The 21381-nt window shown below is 42.9% G+C and overlaps 1 protein-coding gene across 2 annotated transcripts in view; it reads left to right on the forward strand.

Annotated features, from left to right (window-relative positions):
- FGFR1OP2 (FGFR1 oncogene partner 2) overlaps nucleotides 1-14954 on the forward strand; it is a 31603-nt gene extending 16649 nt beyond the window's left edge. For both annotated transcript variants that reach the window (XM_068277600.1, XM_068277599.1), the window contains 4 exons: nucleotides 4542-4659; nucleotides 5460-5602; nucleotides 6523-6636; nucleotides 9183-14954. In XM_068277600.1, the coding sequence (XP_068133701.1) occupies nucleotides 4542-4659; nucleotides 5460-5602; nucleotides 6523-6636; nucleotides 9183-9320 (513 nt within the window). In that variant the 3' untranslated portion in view covers nucleotides 9321-14954. The remainder of the gene's footprint in view (nucleotides 1-4541; nucleotides 4660-5459; nucleotides 5603-6522; nucleotides 6637-9182) is intronic.
- Nucleotides 14955-21381: the final 6427 nt, after the last annotated feature.

Here is a 21381-nt window from a genome sequence, read left to right on the forward strand (position 1 = left end):
GGGGGGGGATACCATTCTGTTCTCTAAAGCACTATGAAAGATGGCAGTGCTAAATAAATACACAGTAATGATAATAAAATGTGTCATCCTATATAAATATGTTATAATAATAATTGTTGAGGTCCTGTAACCTGTCATCTACCTGGTATGCCGTAACCAGACTTGTAAACTGTGAAATAAAAAATATTTTTTTGCCTCGTGCTTCAAACTGTAGCTGACAAATAAAGATTATATAGATTGAAGCGTCAGGAAACTAATATTACCCTCACCAAGGACCTCAGTCATGCTAATGGTACTTTCTGTTCCTGACATAATTTAAGTGGCAGAATTTTTCAAACCTGAATTAAAAAATTTTTACAAGCCAAAGAAAACAAACCTGTTTATAGGCAAGTTCCCATAACCATATTGTCTTTTATTGAACTTGCTAGACTATTTTTAATTGAGGCCCACTTTAATGTGGTGGTTTCACATCAGTATGGGTCAATGATTAATATTGCAGTATATCTGCATTTTTTCATTTTAGCCTATTTGTCACACACCTATTATGTACACTAAATATATAGTCTATTCACAAAAATTGAAACGGAGAGCCGCCCCTTTAAAAATAAGGTAGTGCAACTTGCTTTCAGCTATATAAGGAAAAAGGGCAAACAAGTAGTCCCTGAATACTTGTCCATCTTACCCACAGAAAGGATAGTGGGCGGGGCCAACCCCAACAATAATTACTCCCAAAATATATCTATACATATATGGGTTATCAGCCGCCTTAATGTGACAAGTATAAAAATGTATTATTCAATTAAGGACATACAAAATCTCTAATAATACACATATGGGAAGAGCAACCATGATTCAAAAATTTAAAATTGCGTATGCAAAGGATAATGTAGCCATCAAAGCAGCAAGTAATGATTAGTGTTCTAGTTCAAAAGTGCACATAAACAATCCCATACATGCACACCTCAAGCATCCCGCGCTTACATACTGGTGCCATGCGAATCCTAAGCAGTTTTGGTGGGGGCCCCCCCTTTAATATTTCCACAATCCGGCAAGCTCCATGCAACAACCACTAATGGTGGAGGTCAATTATCCCCTTACTCAGTGTCCATAAGGTTAAGGCTGACATGATAAATACCCCTGAAGTGATTTTAGTTCATGCTTCTATATAGGGAAAGAAAGTGTGGATCTCACCACAGATGGATGCTGGCGTCCCTCTAGCTTCTCTGCTGCATGTGACGCTGTTTCTTTTACTGCTTGTGGGGCGGCCTAAATTGATACAAGGCTGTTCCGTTCACCTGCTCCTCTCGTTAGTTTGATCACCTCGCCCGGATACAGTCCGGTTAACTGTTCACTCCAGAGAGGCCATCAGCGGGAAGGCAGGACGCCAGACACTCCTCAGCGCGGAAGCGTAGCTGGGAACTCAAGCTGCGTGGCTCCGCCCACCGATGTTTCGCGTCATGTGTGACGCTTCATCAGGGTGTGGCTTCAACATACGGCAGTGTGATTAAACAGTCTGGAGGCCCGCCCCTTCTCCATACTCGCAGCGTAACTTGTAATCTGCGGGCTTCTGGGTGGGCTGACAGCCATACATACATACATGTGTCAATCTCTAGTCAGCATTTGTACAGAGCAGACACGGCTGCTAAGTCCTGCAAGGGTCCATAGGAACGTCATTAGTTCACATTTAGTTCACATTTAGATGTAAAGAGGGGCAGTTTGACACAAATAAACGGCAGGCACCTAAATGGATTACACTCCACTTTTTCTGATATGGTTATCAGCAATTCTACTCAATTCATGAATCCACACTCCATTTATCACAAGGTCTATACTGGGCAGTCCACAACGAGGATATATAAATAGAAAGGCACACTCCCATTGTTCTTTCTTATTTTTTGGCACCTATCTCGCATGGCACCTGCCATTCATTGCGGGTTCACACATATCTCAATCGATCAATCATATCTTCGGATCCGCAAAAATGGGGTCAGGTCCAGTTCTGCATGTAGACCAAGTGATGCCACCGTCTTTAATTTAAAGATCCAGGACGCTTCCTTATAGTACAGAAGTTCATCAAAGTCCCCTCTCCTTGTAGATACCTTTAATTTATATATGCCCTTGACCAAAGTACCTGTTAGTTCATTATTATGACATTCTCTATAGTGTTCATATATACCCCCTACTGCTTTACCTCCTCTGATTTTACCAAAATGCTCTAGCACCCGCTCTTTCATGGCCCTTTTTGTCTTGCCAATGTACTTGAGCTTGCATGGGCACTGTATCATATAAACGACACGTGTCGTATTACAATTAATGACTGATCGCATATCATATTCTACATCACCCATGCTGTTTCCAAATACATTTGTGCGTTCAACAAAGGGACAAAGTTTACACCTGCTACACTTATATGACCCATTAGGTACACCCCTCTGTAGCCATGTGTCAAGGAGCCTGCAGCTTAAACACTATATAGCCATCAATATTCTTAAAGAGACTGAGGAAGGAAGACTGAGAGGGGCGGGGAAGAGGCGGAGATACGCGCTGACAGACGCGCGTGGGGCAGGGCTGCGGCGGTTAGCCCTGCCCCAACCAGGAAGCGCTCCCCCGCTACACGGAGGGGGATTTGGGGGTCAAGGGACCACCGTTAAGCCGCGGGATAGCGGCGGTTTAGCAGGGGCACACGTGCCCCTGCTATATATGACGTCTGAAGCGAGATTCATTCTCGCTTCAGACTCTTTAAATTAGACTGCTGTCTCATGCACTTACAAAATTCACTTTAATATTAGCCTTTGCTGCATGTTTGTCGCACAACAACATTTATTTAAAAACAACTCACAGTTAAAAACATAAGTACCTGGCCAGGATATGCACGCTCTATTTATAAAGGGACCTGATCCAGTCCTCTGCAAGGTGTGATTGCCCAGCCTAAGCCTATTGCTAAAAACACCAAGCACAACTTGGATCAATATGGTCCTCAATCACCAGCCGAACACCACACACACTGTGATTGGTTGCCGAGATTATCTCCTTATTGATTATTAAACCAATAGCTGTAGCGGTATAAGCCATTTGCTTCCTTGTTGGTAATGACAGTCTGCTGCAGGCATGCAATTACACTGACATAGCTTATTTGAAATGGGGGCTGCTGGATGGCACAGAGTACTTCACAAACTGAGTTTGTCTTGAGGTTAAACAACCATATATACTTGTGCACAAGTTGGTGAGCTCCGCCTCACAAGGCCTTCTATCCACCGCAGTGCACTGGGTAAAGGTATAGCTTAGTCGGTCCTATGCTGCCGTGCTGACAATTACTCAGATCAGGTCAGGGCTGACATAGCCGCTGTTGCAACAGTTTCTATCAGTGTAGAAGGAGCCGGCTCAGTGTGCTGGCGTTACACGTGGGGATCCAGCGCGAGCACTCCCGCTGTAGCCATGCCTACCGACGCGTTTCGCCCTGCCCATGGGGCTTTCTCAAGGTAATGATTATAGATAGAGCGTGCATATCCTGGCTAGGTACTTTGATGTTGTGTTGTGCGACAAACATGCAGCCAAGGCTAATATTAAAGTGAATTTTTTAAGTGCATGAGACAGCAGTCTTATTTAAGAATATTGATAACTATATAGTCTGTTCTTTTACTGGTAGTAAACTAGCTATCGTGTGTGCGGATTCATGTTTAAAAATGATAGGAACCTGGGAAGAAAAATAATCCATATATGGATGCACTAACCTACTTAGGTAATATGACTGATCTCCACACAAGTGTCAGATTATGTAAAGCTAAATCAGTCCATGATGGTAAAGAAATGGGTGCAAAAAATGTAATGCATGAAATAAACACCCACTCATTCCTGCAGGTAAAATTTGTTTATTTAACCGTAGAGAAACCATAACCAAGAATTGAACTTCATCCCAATCAGTAGCTGATACCCCCTTTCCCATGAGAAATCTTTTCCTTTTCACAAACAGATTATCAAGGGGCTCTGTATGGCTGATATTGTGGTGAAACCCCTCCCACAGGAAACTGTGAGGACCATGGTCCTGGCAGTTTCCTGTCTGTGATCCTCGTTACATTGTGGGAAATAGCTGTTTACAGCTGTTTTCAACTGCCAAAAAAGCTAGCAGCATCTCCTTCCAGTGACATCACCTGCCAGCAGTAAAAAATGTCACCATGTGATAAATGGCAGAATGTAAATCAAAAAGAAGAAAGATTTTACAATGGGTAAATATTGACTAAATCATTTATACATAATTATTGTAAACATGAAGCACTTTTTTTTTATTATTTTCACTTAAGTTCCTCTTTTAAGTCAGTAAGAAAATGTCTTCTGCTGGACTGTGTGCTTCTCTGAGTGTGTCTTCTGCTGGACTGTGTGCTTCTCTGAGTGTGTCTTCTGCTGGACTGTGTGCTTCTCTGAGTGTAATGTCTTCTGCTGGACTGTGTGCTTCTCTGAGTGTGTCTTCTGCTGGACTGTGTGCTTCTCTGAGTGTAATGTCTTCTGCTGAATTGCGTGTTAGTTTATCACTGGTCTTCTTGCAGTACCAGGAGGAGATCCAGGAGCTGAATGAGGTGGCCAGACACCGGCCACGCTCTACGCTAGTATTAGGAATCCAGCAGGAGAATCGCCAGATCCGGGAGCTTCAGCAAGAGAACAAAGGTTAGTTCTTTATTTTCCTGTGACTATTATTAATGTGCATCAATGATATTTTACAGGTTTCCTTTATTTTAAAGGGGAACTTGTTATACACCTGCTAATTGGAATATGTAAGGTTGTGTTGGCTCATGATTACAGGGGGATATATGAGGCTGGAGGAGGAACAGAGCTGTGTAGGGGAATACATGACACTAGAAAAAGATAGTAGCTGCATAAGGGACATGAGGGTTGAGTCCTCAAACATCAGTAATACTGCGGTGCGCACATAGAGCAGGCAATATGGCCTTCACTTCCGCATGCAGCACTGCGTGTTACGCTAGTAACGCGACTCACGGTTTTAGAGTAGCATGTCCATTGCTACGGTAACACGTTACCAATGACCGTTATCGTTAGTAACACGTCACCGTAGCAACTGTCCCGCTACTCTAGTACTGCGAGTGGCGTTACTGGTGTAACCGCAGTGCTGCATGTGGAAGTGAAGGTGAAATTGCCGTGCACTGTGTGCACCGGAGTATTACCGTTGTTTGATGGATCAATCTCATGAACAGCTGGAGGGGAACATAGCAGAGCAGGAGGATGTATGGGGCTGGAGAGGGCATGCTGCCATACAGGAGCATATATGAGTCATTTCTAGAGCGCACCTTCACAGGAATGTAAGAGGTGGGATTGAATCTGGAGAGAAGTACTTAGCAGCACAGTAGGATATGAGTATGAAGAGATCTCACCAGGGGAATACTACATTAGGGAGAGTCAGGTTTGGTCTAATCGAACGAATGTCATTGGTCTCCTTTCCTATTTCCCAGAGCTGCGCACATCCTTGGAAGAACACCAGTCAGCGCTAGAGCTGATTATGAGCAAATACAGAGAGCAGATGTTCCGATTATTAATGGCAAGCAAAAAGGACGATCCCAGCGTCATTACCAAACTGAAAGAACAGCATTCTAAGGTAACCAGCTATGTGGTGGTCATATGGGTACTCTCTGTTCATGTATGCTTTGATGAGCAAGAATAATGAATCTCTGTCCAGTAAACATAGTTTCAGGTGATGTAGAGGTAGAGCTGTTGCCAGCAGTAATCCTGCTCAGCTCAACCCACAATACTGTGCAGCAGTAGTAACAGCAGATAGTCTCTGTAGTCACTTCCTCTTGGTGGCACGCAGTGATTAAATTCAAACCCAATGTTTAACTGGTGTCACTTTGTGAATAACTGTTTTACTGTAATAACTGACTGTGAAAGTGATAAGAATACAGCTTTTTTTAAATCAATATTAAAGTGGAACTGAAAGGTCTAACAAAAGAAAAGTTTTGCTTACCTTGGGCTTCTGCCAGCCCCCTGCAGCTGACCTGTGCCCACGCCGTGACCTACTGATCCTCCGTTCCCCCGCTGCGGCTCATTTTCTTCTCATAGTGGAAGCTGACTTCTAAGTCGACCTCCACCTCCTAGCAATGCGTATCCTCGTGCGCTTTCCCATAGCCAGGAGCATCCTGCACAGGCGCTGTAAGAGAAAATCTACTGCGCATTACGTGAATGAGGATGTGCATGTCCAGGGCCACGAAGTGAAAGTTAGCCACAGCGTGGGAACAGAAGATCGGTATGTCATGTTGCGGGCAGGTCAGCTGCAGGGGGCTGGCAGAAGCCCCAGGTAAGTAAAACTTATTTTTCCTTTTAGACCTTTCAGTTATGCTTGAAAGTGTGCTCTATCATATGATTTTTATATATGTATACATGTGTGTTTTATTCCAGGTTTAAACTTTTTAATGTTTTCAACTTGTGGGTCAGACTGTGACAAATACCGGTATTTAGAACGCTAATTTCTTCTCCATTGTTCACCCTTGTGTTGTAACTAAACTGCATCTGTTGCTTTAGGAACTGCAAACCCACATAGACAAAATCACAGAGATGACCGCAATCATGAGAAAGGCGATAGAGATTGATGAGCAATGCGGCAGCCAGGAGTACGACAGGATCCTGAAACTGGAGGTGAGTCTTCTCTCCATTGACATTTGGATGATGGACAATCAATAATGATGGACAATTCATTAAAAAAAAAGTGTCAGTAAGAAGAATATGGAGACTGGCATCTTTATTCCTATTTAACAAAATCAGTTAACCCTTTGCAAACTTGCATGTAAATGTTTATGCAAATGCTTTCATCCAAATTAATCATCCGGGACCCACTGCTATCCCTACTGCTAAGTTAAAAGCTAGGACCTTTGCTGCAAAAGAATACATTCTCTTGCGTAGGCACATAAACTGTGCAGAGGTACCTCAGTATTTGTAGGTGTCTGGCCCTGTAACATGCACCTCCCTTATAACATATTTAAATTTCCTAACTTGAGGTGGTGAGCCTGAATTTATGTGCTTTTCTGTAACTTACCCCTGTGGCTAGGGTTTAATTCAGAACACTTCCTCTTTCCCCTGTCTGTGACTGTTGTCAGGCACACAGCTTCTGCTGGTGTGTGCATGGTGCACTTGTATATATTTTGCTAGCTCCCTTGTGGGATTAGTTTGATGCACTATCTGTCCCAAGGGAGGCCGGCAAGATATGTGCCCCTAATCTTTAGATAGGTTTGATGCAATGAATGTTTGCTCTATGCATGTTACAGGGCCAGAGTTAGGACCTATACGAATTCTGGGGTACCTTGTCACGGTGTATGTGCCTATGCAAGATAATGTATCCTTTTGTAACTTAGCTGTAGGGATATCAGTGATTCCTGGATTTGGATTGATTTGGTTTAATGTATTTGCATAAGCATTTGCATACCAGTGTGCAAAGGGTTAACTGACTTTGCTGGCCACACCCCCTTTTATAACTTACTTAATAACTTATAAATTATTTAAATGGCCTAACTTGAGGTGATGTGCATGAATCTGTTTTTTTTTTTCCAATTACTATTATTTTTATAGTCCTCTTTAAAATGTCAGTTGCCTGGCTGTCATACTGATGTTTTTACTGTATAACTGTGTGAGTCCGATATGTGGAACAAGCATGCAGCCAGTGGAGTCAGTCTTGAGTTGAGACCACCTGATCTGCATATTGTTCTGTACCCATGACCCATAGTAGTAAAGGCATTTTTGTTATTTTAAGCACTTATGTAGCTCTTGTGTAATTTGTGAGCCAAATAAAAGTGATGAATAATCTTCCCCTTATAGTCCCCTAATGTAGGTCCAGCAAATGAAGAGCTATATAAATAGAGGGTGTGGTAGCAATGAAGTTTGAGGACCTTCCAAAGGAGACAGAAAACGAGACAGGGACACCAGGAGCCCCTGATAGTGTAGCATGTCAAGGGTATGGGACACTCAACAACAGTATGTTCAGAATACTCACAAGAATAGGTTGCAAGACCGGCAACCACAGTGTAATGGCTGGTGAGGAAAGCCCATCCTCACTCCGGTCCTTTAGTCTTCGACACTGTAGGTGGCTCTCCAGGAAAAGAAAGAGGTCTAGGGTTTCCAAGGAACCAACATACACGGCCAACACCCCGAGCTGAGGGGGTTGGTGTGGGATATTACTGAGAGGGAGGAGGCACCCCAAGATGTGATGTGTGGAAGGGATGTCAGCTGGATAAAACATAAATAAATAAATAGACTTACCGCTAAAAGAAGGGGGCAGCCCAAATATGGGGTGGCGACAGGGTTTACCAATTATGGTAATTTCCTAGCAAACATATTGCTGCTCTCTTCTGGCTGCAATGGTGGAAGGAACAGGAAGATGGAATACAGCACATCAGTGACATAGGTGAATTAAAGAGCATCCACAGCATGCCCCGGCATAAATGTTGTTTGTACCTTTTTATGGTGAGTAGTCTTAGAATTGTCAGTTTAAAAGTGCAATAACTCGCTTGCCTGAAAAGCCAGCATTCTAAAAAGCTAGCATTTATTGAATACTCCAAAAGCCTGTACAATCCTGTGTGTGGCCACATTTAGTAAATTAGGCCCATTGTTTAAAGCAGGCATGGGCAAACTTGGCCCTCCAGCTGTTACGTAACTACAAGTCCCACAATGCATTTGCCTTTATGAGTCATGACTGTGGCTGTGTCAGACTCCTGCAATGCATTGTGGGACTTGTAGTTCCGTAACAGCTGGAGGGCCGAGTTTGCCCATGCCTGGTTTAAAGAGACACTGAAGTCTCGTTTTTTACTTTTTTTTTTTTCTTCTTCTTCTTCAGCCTTCTTCAGCATTAAATTCTAAGCTGAATCGGTGCATCCAGCGGCATAACGAGTTATTTATAGCCCTGAAATTGACCTGCAAAATTCCACGACTCTGCCTCTACCAGGAAGCTGAATGATGCGACTTGTGGAACTTTGCAGGTCAATTTCAAGGCTACAAATAACTCGTTCTGCCACGGGGATGCATCGATTCAGCTTAGAATTTAATGCTGAAAAAGGCTGAAGAAGGAAATAAGGTAAAAAACGAGACTTCAGTGTCTCTTTAACTAAGAGATTAAGCATAACCAAAATTGTGTTATTCCCCTTTTTATCTGTTTGGAGTCACGTTTTGAACTGTATTCCTGTGTTTTCCATCAGCAAGAAAACGGACAACTGCGTGAGATTCTGGAGATCACCCGGGAATCCTTCCTCAATCTCAGGAAAGAGGAGTCAGTGGAAAATGCCCCCCTCTCCTCCCTTGTCAACAGCACGGACCACAATTTAAGGAAAAGCTGAGGCCTCATCCCCTCTTCCACACGTTCACCCTCACCCTGATGCTTTTAAGGAAGCAACAAGCCAAATTGTATAAAGATTTATTTTATACTGACTGCTGCCCTCTGTTGGTACACTGGAAAACTGACATTTCCCCACCCACATAACCTGATTGAACGGTCTGGGTAATATCACATGAGAGAGCGAAGATCTCATTGTATTAATTGCAGAAGATGCTGCAGATTATTTATAGGGCATTGTAGAGTTTAAACAATATTTTAGATCTGGAAAAAAAGAAAAACTTGAAAATTGTGAATTATTTTTTAAAGAGATGGTCTGCGAAGCATTCTAGAGATTGTGAAATATTTTTATACGGTGTGGAAGGAAGTGTTGTGGGAGATAACAAAGATGGATGTTACATTCCTTCAAGTAGGCAGTCAGTGCTTTATTTAAAGGCTAACTCTCCTTATAAATGTTAGTTATCCTTCTGTGACCCTCCTTGTAGTGCTTCTTTAAGTGGAACTAAACTCAGAATTTATCTATGCTCTAATAGATTAGCCACAGCATGATGACCTTTATGGGAAAAAACATTTTTTCATTACAACTTATGGAAATCCTAAAAAAGCGTGACATTTTTACTTTGTTTCACTTTTGCAGAAGGCACTGAAATGGTTAACCCTCAGTGTTATTAAAATAAGAGCTTCCTTGGCAAAGGTCTCCTGCAGTCTATTCACAGTTGCTGATAAGAACTATTTAGACATGCTAATCTGCCTAAACAAACACAGAACACTGAGCAGTGAATTTCTTCAGTCACTTTATGTGGAATAAAGACTTTTCATTGTGTGCTGTGCAAGAGTTCAGGTCCGCTTTAATTTTAATTGCCACTACTTGCCCGGTTACCTATAGTATACAAGATGGTTTGCTGTGGCCTAGTGGTACATAGTGGGGTCGGTCATTCAAAACAATTATATCACCCCGACACCAGTAGTTAAAGGGGGTGGGGCTAGTGGCAAGAGGGTGTGGGACTTCTGCCATAGCAAATGACAAATACAACCATAGAGATGAAAGTTCTAGGTCATAACAAGAAGCACTTGGGGTACAGAATGGTAACAGTACTTCCATTTGTATGTAAAGTTATCCTTTAAAGTGTACGTCTTAATATTTGTAAACTGACAAAGCTACTGAAAAGTGGCTACCATAAGGTACGGGCGAGTACCGCTGTTATACTCCAGATCCTTTCCTGAGACTCTCACTCACAGAACCTCAGTATTCCCTGCCACACCAAGTTTTATCAGCAAACTTTCAGTATGCAGATTGCATGTTAGTTTCTGTTTGCAACTTCAGTATATTTTAGTTCAAGAAGTGCATTGTTTGGTCAGCCTGCTGGAACACCAGCATCCCTTCAACCTTATACCAGTTAATATTGAAAGCGATGTTATTGAACTGCCACATCAAGGATGTTTATGTAGGGTTCACACCAATTAATGCGAAAGCCACAAACTGTTTACGCATGCAAATTTTCTGGACACTCTTCATATCAGTTTGCGTTTTTTGCACACGCTCTTTCAGGGTAGCTAATGAGTCAGTGATGTAAGGTTTTTTTGCGCATGCAAAAACAAACACAATTTTGAGATTTTCAAACAAAAGTGTGACTTTCATTGTATGTCTGGCCAGTGCGTTTTTGAAGATTTGCAAAACGCACACAAAATTGTGAACTTACCTGAGATGAAACCCATTTTCTCTAACCTAGTGAATTTATAACATGATGGTATTTATTACATCATCTCCAACAGGGATATCCTAAAGAGCACCTGAAATGACACCCATTTTATGTTAGCTAGCCTGGTTTCAGCATCAGAAACCCTTCCTATATCTATCTATTGGTATGTAAGCCCCGCCCTCCCAGTGATGTTTAGCCCAAGGCTATGATGTCATGCAGCCTTCTTCCCCAGAGCACTCTGGGAGATCGCCCTGAGGTTACTGCTGTTTACACAGATGGGGAAAAAACATCCCACAGTGATGTACTTTGCCAGCAGTTAATGCTGGTACCCCAGGCGAAATATGTCAGCATTATATAAATGCATACTACTAATAGCATAAACATCTTCTTGACCTTGCTTTATAAATGTAGAAACCAGAGCAGTTACAAGCAAATAGGGCTGCTTAACTTATGAGAGAGGATTGAAGCCTCCTCTGGTGTGATATACACTGAAGAATGCAAACAGAGAACGGATTTCATATACAGATCTCCTTATATACATTGTAAAGGCATTTTTATACGATTTACATGTTCAAAATTTGTGAGCCCAAGGTAGGTGGGAATGAGATGAGATTTGGAGGTGCCCTGAGTTCACAAGAAAGGACTTGGAGTATAAAACGTGTACTTGCAAACATCTTCAGTGTGTACTTTAAACTGCAGTGCCAGTTTACTAACCTTGCCAAACCCAATAGGTTCAGTTTAAAATGACCCAGAGATGAAGATACTTAAAAGAAGATACTTAAAGGTTTGATACTTACCCAATACTTGTCTGGGTCCCACGCCATCCTCCCATGGTCTGCCATTCAGCTGCAATCAGCCCCGGTAACAGCTCAGGCGCGTCCAGTCTGGGTCTTCTGGCCATGCACGGGAGGTCCACGCATGCGCAGAAGACCCAGACTGGTCGCGACCGAGCTGTTACCGGGGCTGATGTCGGCTGAACGGCAGACCCCAGGAGGACAGTGTGGAACTCAAACGAGCTTTTGAGGCTGGAGGAATCCATGGACAAGTATCAAATCTTTAAGTATTTTCATCTATGGTACACCTTAGGTGAAACTACCACCGTTTTGCTTTGCTTTGTTTTGTTTTGTTTTTCTGTGAAAACCAGCTTCGTGGGCTGATATTTCAGTAGTGAGTGAATGCCAGTGGCGGATGTTTCTTCTTCCGTGTCTCCTCCCCTCTCACAATGGTGAGATTACCCTGAGGTGGTTTGTGTCTCTTCCCCTGCCACAATGGTGAGATTACTCTGCAGACACTCGTGCCTCCTCCCCTACCACAATGGTGAGATTTCCCTGCAGTAGTTTGTGTGTCCCCCCCCCCCAATATGATTTCTCTGCAGTAGAGATTGCATCTCCTCCCCTCCTAAAACTGTGAAATTTGGAATGAGTGGGGAGGTCAGGAAGACCTGGGTGTTATGGGGCAGTTGACCTCAGTAACCACTAGAGAAATATGCAACCAGTATGGGATTCAGCCTGCTGGCAGCCACTCAGAACTGCAATACAGCTTTTATGGAGTGTTGTTGATGTTTTGTAGGAGGGAGACTTCCATGATATTTGAAAAATCAGTAACCCCATAGCATGGCATGTATAAAAAGATAAGATGTAATTACAAATGCAAAGTGTTTCCTGAAGTCTAACCAAACATTGAAAGGTGACTAATGGAGCCTCCATGACCTACCAAGCGCCCCTGCAGATGAAGTGAATTGTCACACCCATTACTAGCAGGTGCAAGGAGGTGAGGGTTAGTAAGAGACTACAATAGACAATAGTTGTGATGTCACAAGCCCCGCCTCCCTGTACTTGCTTTGGCAGATGGAGAAGTTCTGTTTCCCCTGCAGTTTGTTGATAGACCTGCCAGAAATGTGTCGCTGTGATATGTAAAACTGACTTTCAGGAGGCAAGATAAGTGTGGCTGTACCCCCAACCCTAACAATATGCCAGCAGGGCATTTATCTGTATAGAACATTAATGAGATGCTAATAATTCTGGCTTCCGTTATATGTAGCTTTAAATTGGCCAATCAGATGCACTTCCTGACTATTTTTTTTTGGCCCCATTATAGCCTGCATTTGGATTACATTTGCATGCAAGCTAGGATTATTTGCACCTCATTGACATCTCTGTTCATTAGTATGGACTAGTAAAGGGAGGCTCTGGAGAGGTAAGCTTGGTACACCAATCCAATTTTGATTGGTCATTTTTTCCATGTAGTGTGAGTGCTGACAGATTTTCAATACTATAATGAAATTGTGTACGTAAGCACTTCTACTACATGGAAATAGTAAAATTGGCCAATCAAAATTGCACGTGTGTACCAAGCTTAGAGTGTAGTTCAGGTACAAAAAGAGATAATTTCCTAAAAAGAGTGAAGCTTCAGGATCATGTTGACGCTTCCCTCGGTGTTCTGCTGTCCCCCCGCACTCTGTGCCTCACTCTCATGGTTCACAAAGACTACAAAAGTGCAGAACACTTCTGGTCATGGGAGCGCGATCGAGAGAGGTACACAGATGCATGTGTGCAATGGCTTGCAACCACAGCTCTTTGGTGAATTTTCAGAGGGGTTAGCGGTGCCCTGGAGGGCAGCGGAACTACACCAAGGGACCAAATAGACTGCTAAGGGCTGGGAGAAGCCCCAGGTAAGTTGATGTAAAAATTTCAGCTTAGATGTTTTCTTTTAAACAATACCAGCTGCCTGGCAGTCCTGCTGATCTTTCTGGCTGCTGTATTGTCTGAATTACACACCTGAACCAAGCATGCAGCTAATCTTGTCAGCAACATCTGATCTGCTGCATGCTTGTTCAGTGTCTATGGCTAAAAGTATTAGAGGCAGAGGAGCAGCGGGACAGTTAGGCATTGTGCATCATTGTTTAAAAGGAAACATGTCAGCCTCCATATGCCTCTCACCTTGGGTTCTTTTACGTGCATAGAAAAAGTGCCTGAACACTAGTTCTGTTAAGAAACCAAAAATCCTGGCGGGCTTCTGTAGGTGCTGTCATATTATTAGATTACATCTCATATGCTTACTACATCATTACTTTAAATTAGCTTAAAGATGGTTACAGATGAGGGCCAGATACTCCATGGGAGTATTCACAGTGACACTTTTCAAAGTCATGGAAACACACTTTAGCTTTCCACTATGCCCGGGCATGGTGGAGGCAGCCATGTTAGGATGTCACTGGCTCCTGTCATAATGTCCAGTGCAGCCCTGTCTGTCTTCTTCTGGCACATAAGCTGAGGGGAGCTTAGAGAGACTTCAACCTGCCGCAGGCTGTTCCGTTAGTGCCCAACCAACAAAATGGCTGACCTGTTACGGTGGTCACTGGTCAGAGACATGCGAGAAAATCTTAGCTGATGCCAACCTGACAGTCATTTAATGTGCAGCTTGATAATCAATCAGCTGCGTATGATTGGTCCATTTCTAAGCTGCATACATTTATATATTATATGGAATTATTTGCATCTCATTAGCCATCACTACTGACCAATAGCCTATCAGCTTCCTGGTGAGTTGATTGGTTGCATCCCTTTGAACATGGGCTTATAGTGTGGCTGCCTCATTTGTGTAGGCCACAAGTAGAGATGGTTATTGAGATACTCCTTTTTCTGATTTGCATGTAGGTATAATGCAAATTGTAAGCAACTTGGGATTTCTGCCACAATGGTTTCAGCCTCATTTTAACTTGCATACAATTTGCAGTATATTTACATGCAGCTCCACACTGAGCATCTTTAAGCCAGAAGTGTGCATTAGAGGATTTATGTATTCTGAAGACTGCTAGCGGACAAAGTGTATGTGTCATTCCTGTGTTGCATGTTATTGTGTGGCTGTATAAACATAGAGGACTATTTCAATTGTAAGATAATCATTGTGCAGTTGAGATTAAATATGTCGTTTGTTTATTCTGTGTATTGTAGTATTTATTGGAAAACGGAGAGCTGTAATCTTCTCTCTGCGCTTATAGTCCTATGTCTTCCCAGCATTCAGCAGGCCGTTGCCTAGCAATAGGGGATGCAGAGGTTGCGACCGCACTCCCTCAACCACAGTATAGCTGTCTATTGGTCCTATACTGGTGATAATCCTTGGCAGCTTTTGGTGCTTTATCAATTATTATGTATAGAGTGCTTAGGGGGCCCAATGCAAAACTTGCGCTGAGGCCCATAGCTCCTCATCTACGCCACTGGAAGTAGGGTTGTATAAGGCACCTATCTCAAACATGGGCACAGTACAGACAGAACAATTGGCTTGTCTACGATTTCTTGGCTGTAGGGCCTGTCTACACAGGAGTGTTTTAATAAACATGTACATGTAGCGTTTTTGCCTTAGTCTTCAATCATTTCTCAATGGCACAGACAGGAAGCAGCATACTGCATGCTGGGAGTGACAACTTTCTGGGAGTGCAACACTGTGCACTGCGTTGTGGTGCGGTTTTTAAAACACAGCCATTGACTATCATTACGTGCGCTCTTTACAAAAATACAACATTCACTGCGCTTCTGAAACACCTCCCAACACAGCGCTTCAGTGGACACATCCGAAAGTACTTTCCATGTGCTTTCTGATTTCCTTGCAGAACGCAGGGTGTATTATGTTCAGCAACGCACCAGTGGAGACAGGCCCTAAGAGATGAATATGGAGTATGTGACTTTTTCTAATTGTATGTAAACTTTGTTGCAAATTGCATGCTGCATGAAATTGGAATAGTCCATATCGGTAAACAGTGTGTTTAATTGGCCCAGTTCCAAGCCACATACAATCGCAAATGGGCATGGCTTTTGTAGCATGCCAGATTTCTGGTTCTATTTAACTTTTTGACGCAAATTAAAACTAAAAATGACATGCAGAAAACATGAATGAAAAGCGATCACAGAGCGACATAAAAACTGCCCACGATATCACAAGTACAAGTGTGTGTCCTGCCTAAAGTCTCGACTACATGGTACAATTTTCCATCAGATAGACGGATCTGTTTGATAGATCTAATAAGAAATTGCATCATGTGTAGACGTCCAAATTGTTTCAGATCAATTTTGCGATAGATTTTGCTTTGATAAGAACCCAAAATCTATTGCAAAATCTTACGCAATCCAATTGGACTGGTTGTAAATTATTTAATAGATCCGATCTGATGGAAAATCGTACCGTGTAGTTGAGGTTTAACCACTTGAGGACTGCAGTGTTAACCCCCCCACCTAAAGACCAGGCCATTTTATCCCTAATTGACCACTGCAGCTTTAAAGGGGAACTGAAGAGAGAAGTATATGGAGGCTGTCATGTTTATTTCCTTTTAGACAATACCAGTTGCCTGGCAGCCCTGCTGATCCTCTGCCTCTAATACTATTAGCCATAGCCCCTGAACAAGCATGCAGCAGATCAGATGTTTCAGTGGTTCAGACTTATAAGTCTGATCTGACAAGACTAGCTGCATGCTTGTTTCTGGTTTTAATCAGATACTACTGCAGAGAAATAGACCAGCAGGGCTGCCAGGCAACTGGTATTGATTAAAAGGAAATAAACATGACAGCCTCCATATACCTCTCTCTTCAGTTCCCCTTTAAGGCATAACTGCAGGGTCGCACAACTCAGCACACAAGTAATCCCCCCCCCCCTTTTCTCCCCACCAACAGAGCTTCCAGTTGGTGGGGTCTGATCCCTCACAGTGTTTATTTATTTTTAAATAAATATTTACATTACTATTTTATTAAAAAAAAATTAGCTTGCTTCGGTTTTTTTTTAAACCCCTCCCACCCACCAGCCGGCCAATCCTGGCGATCGGCTGTCATAGGCTTCTGCCTATGAGAGACGATCGCTCTCAAGTGCCCCAGGGGGACAGCCGTGTCACACGGCTGTCCCCAGTACAGCACTGCTGCTGATCGCAGCGCTGTACATGTAAATATACGGCGGTTACGCCGTCAAACAGTCTCCCGCGCGGCGATCAACCGCTCGGAGACTGAAGGCGGGTCGGAGCTCCGTCCCCAAAGCAGGAGATGCGTGCGTAATCTGCAAACTGCAGCCCCAGGACTTGACGTCAGTTGGTGTTAGGCGGTCCTGGGGCTGCCACGCCCGTTGTCGTGGGGCGGTCTTGTAGTAGTTAAAGCCTGCTACATGCATCCAATTTCATTGTCCAAGCACTGACCAATTTTACATCCTCCATGTGGTATGAGGACCAACAGATTTTGAAGACTGAACAGATTGTGTAGGTCAGCAGACATTGGGGAACACCTCTACACACTGTAAAAAAAGCCCCAAATGATCATGAATGACCAAACTTGTAAGGTACAGTTCCTACGGTGATTTAAATGGAGCACTGGATGAAAAGATGTAATCGTGCAGCGATAACTCAAACTAGAAAAAATGGCTTGCTCTAGAGATAAAAGCTTCCATTTTGATCCAAACTGGAGACAAAATTAAAGGTAACTTAACCAGTTCACCCCCAAGGGTTTTAATCCTAACGGACCAGAGCAATTTTCAGTTGTCAGCGCTCCTCCCTTTTATTCCCTAATAACTTTATTACTACTTATCACAAGAAAATGATCTATACCTCATTTTTTTCGCCACCAATTAGGCTTTCTGTGGATAGTACATTTTGCTAAGAATTTTTTTATTTTGTAGGTGTAATATACTTTTTGGCCACAAGATGGCGCTAGTGAACACTCATAGGCCGTGTTCATTTTTTTTTTTTTTTTTTTTTACACTTTATTAAACTGTTACATTTCCTGTTTATGTGAATGGACGTAGCCGCTGTTCGCGGTCACGTCCATTCACTCCAGGCACTGCGATTGGGTAGAGGACTGTTCGGTCCTCTTCCCCAATCACCCAGCACGGGATCCCGACGGTAATGGCGGCGGTAGCGGCGGACACACGGCGGTAGCAGCGGCGGGAATGCGCGACATATTAAAACGTCATGTTGCTGTTAATAGCGGTAAGCATGACGTTTTAATACGTTAGGATGGCGGTAAATGGTTAAAGAGGAACTCCAGTGAAAATAATGTAATCAAAAAGTGCTTCATTTTTACAATAATTATGTATAAATGATTTAGTCAGTGTTTGCCCATTGTAAAATATTTTAAATCCCTAATTTATATTCTGACATTTATCACATGGTGACATTTTTACTGCTGGCAAGTGAAGCTGCTGCTTGCTGTTTTGGCAGTGGGAAACAGCTGTAAACAGCTATTTCTCACAATGCAACATGGTTCAGACAGGAACCTGCCAAGAGTACATACTCAGAATTTCTTTGTGGTAGGAGTTTCACCACAATATCAGCCATACAGCGCCCCCTGATGGTCTGTTTGTGAAAATGAATAGATTTCTCGTGTAAAAGGGGGTATCAGCTACTGATTGGGATAAAGTTCAATTCTTGGTCGGAGTTTCTCTTTAAGGTCAGTAAGGATGCTGCCCATAATCTTTAGTTACTCTCAGTCACCCAGCCTAGTTGCCATTTCTTAATTACATCATCTAATATACAAATATGGCAATTTGTATACTACAAGTTGTAGTATTTGTGTGGATACTAAATATGTCTAATCTGCTATGCTGCATTGCTGAGAAACCATCAATTTGAAGTCCTCGGCTATACAAGCTTATTTGGGCCCCCAAATTGGACGGTTTGTAACCAGAACCTCAAGCAGAATAATCCACCTGGACTAAGGATGTGGACACATATCGAATATTAACACTTCCATGCAGTGTGAGAGCTTACAACCTGTTCTTAGTATTCAAAATCTCTTTTCACTCATCCGGCATGGAGGTGGTAAAATTGGCCAATCATAACTGAATGGGTGTACGCACTCTAACTGCATTCAGAAACCTTATGATTCTGCAATTATAACATGAATTTCCTGATCTAGCTTGCATTTTTAGATCTAGCCTGGATAAAGGAAAAAAAAAAAAAGCCGACCAAGAGTGTATAGGGTCGGTCCACACTTGTCAGGTTGAAGATTGGAATGCATTTCGAACAGATCCGTTTTTCAAAATGTGCTTTTGCAGCATACATTTCCAATCCATTTAAAGATATGTCAAAAACGTGTCCTTCCTTCCTGTGTGTTTCTATTGGATACAGAGGTCCGCAAAGATGTTGCTGAGGGGAGGAGCAGGCAGTAGGCAATCTGCTTTGGCATCCGTTTTGTGTGCAAAACTTCTCTATGTAGAGGTTGATCCGTTTTTGTGTTGCCTTTCATTGCCCCTGCAGGTATTCAGGCTCTGTGAAAATCCGGACTCTGTTCAGTTTTCAAAAACGGAGCCCAGGGATCTGTTTTTTTTCAAGTGTGTGAAGACGGCTGCTATTTTTAACATTGGTATCTGTGGCTCTGGTTTTGTCCAGAGCAAACAAACGGAGCCACAGATACAGTTTCGAAACAAGTGTGAACCAGCCCTTATTGATATGTGCCATGGCCAATACATGCTTATACAACATACCCAGAGGAGAGATTAGTGAAAAAAAACAACAACTCCATAGAAAAAATACACCTTTCTTTCCAAATAATATATTGTCACCATATTTTGTACTAGGGACATAATTAAAAACTTGTGATAACCAGGACAAATAGGCAGATAAAATGTGTGTGTTTTATGTACAGGAGCAGTGTTTATATTAAAACTATAGGGGATGAAATTGGAGAAATAGTGTATTTTTTCCCTTTAAAAACGCACAGAAAATAAAGTAATTACTGAAAACAAATATCAATCCCAAAGAGCCTTATTGGTAGTGAAAAAACAAGAAGTTTTAAAAATCAGGATGATACCATTTATTGGCTAACTAAAAATGAATAAAAATAAGCAAGCTTTCGGCCTTGCAGCCTTCGTCGGGCTTATATCCTGTTAGTTTGCAGGCTGGTGGTACAGACAGCTTATATACATGCAACATCAAAAGGGAAAACAGATATTTTTTTCAAGCATAAATACATGTCATTAAGATGCCTTAATTCAAACAGACCATCTGAATTGGGGTTAGAGGTTATTAGCTAAGATAAGGATCCTTGTTTACGCCATGCTCACAGACCTGGGATTAGGATTGACCCAGAGGTATCAAATTCTTAGTTCACAAGTTCAGCTAGAATGGCTGAGAAAGTTTAAATATCATCAGTCTCATACCAATATAAAAAATTGTTGTCCTTATTCAAACCGTTCTGCACAGCTTTGAACCAATTTATATATTTTGTTTCTGCTATTAATCGATCCTTTGACGTTTTGAAGCCACGAAGATCATCCATGCTGTGTCCATTGGATCGAAAGTGTGTAGCAACTGGGAGTCCAGATTTGGTATCATTAATAGTGTGCCTGTGTCCATTCATATGTTTGCGCAGAGTTTGTCCAGTTTCTTCCACGTACAGAACATTGGGGCATTTAGCACACATGATCAGATATACCAGATTGGTGGAACCACAGGAAAATGTACCTTGTACTCTGTACTCCTGTTGTGAACCTGGTATAGTTACCCTGTCAGTGGAGTAAATGTGTCTGCAGGTCCCACATATTTTTTGTCGGCAGGGTGATGTTCCGTTTTGTTGAGGCCTATTCAAAGAACTCCTGACACTCATCTGTTTTAGATTGTGTGGTTGCCGATATGACAAGAAGGGAGGTTTAGGGAATATCTTTCTCAGTCTGTGATCCTTGTGTAAAATGGGATGAAGTTCCTTAGCAATCCTCAAGATTTCCAGATGTGGGTTGTAGGTGACAACCAAAGGGACACGTTCCTCTTTCTGGTTTTGCTTATGTTTCAGGAGTTCAGTCCTGGAGATGATGCTGGCTTTCCTGATTTGAGCCTCAGCCATAGGAGGATAGGAGGACTGTAACCTTGTTTAACCCCCTTGGCGGTATGAAAAATACCGCCAGGGGGAAGTGCAGCAGTTTTTTAAATTTTTTTTTTTTTAATCATGTAGCGAGCCGAGGGCTCGCTACATGATAGCCGCTGCTCAGCGGCATCCCCCCGCCCGCTTCGATCGCCTTCGGCGATCACCGATCAGGAAATCCCGTTCAAAGAACGGGATTTCCTGGAGGGCTTCCCCCGTCGCCATGGCGACAGGGCGGGATGACGTCACCGACGTCGGGACGTCATTGGGAGACCCGATCCACCCCTCGGCGCTGCCTGGCACTGATTGGCCATGCAGCGCTCGGGGTCTGGGGGGGGGCACGCGCCGCACCGGATAGCGGCGATCGGGGTGCTGGCGCAGCTAGCAAAGTGCTAGCTGCGTCCAGCAAAAAAAAAATTATGTAAATCGGCCCAGCAGGGCCTGAGCGGCACCCTCCGGCGGCTTACCCCGTGTCACACACGGGGTTACCGCCAAGGAGGTTAATGAAAGTGTTCTTAAGGCGATCCAGGTTCTTGTC

The sequence above is a fragment of the Hyperolius riggenbachi genome, chromosome 3 (assembly GCF_040937935.1).
Source record: "Hyperolius riggenbachi isolate aHypRig1 chromosome 3, aHypRig1.pri, whole genome shotgun sequence".
NCBI lineage: Eukaryota > Metazoa > Chordata > Amphibia > Anura > Hyperoliidae > Hyperolius > Hyperolius riggenbachi.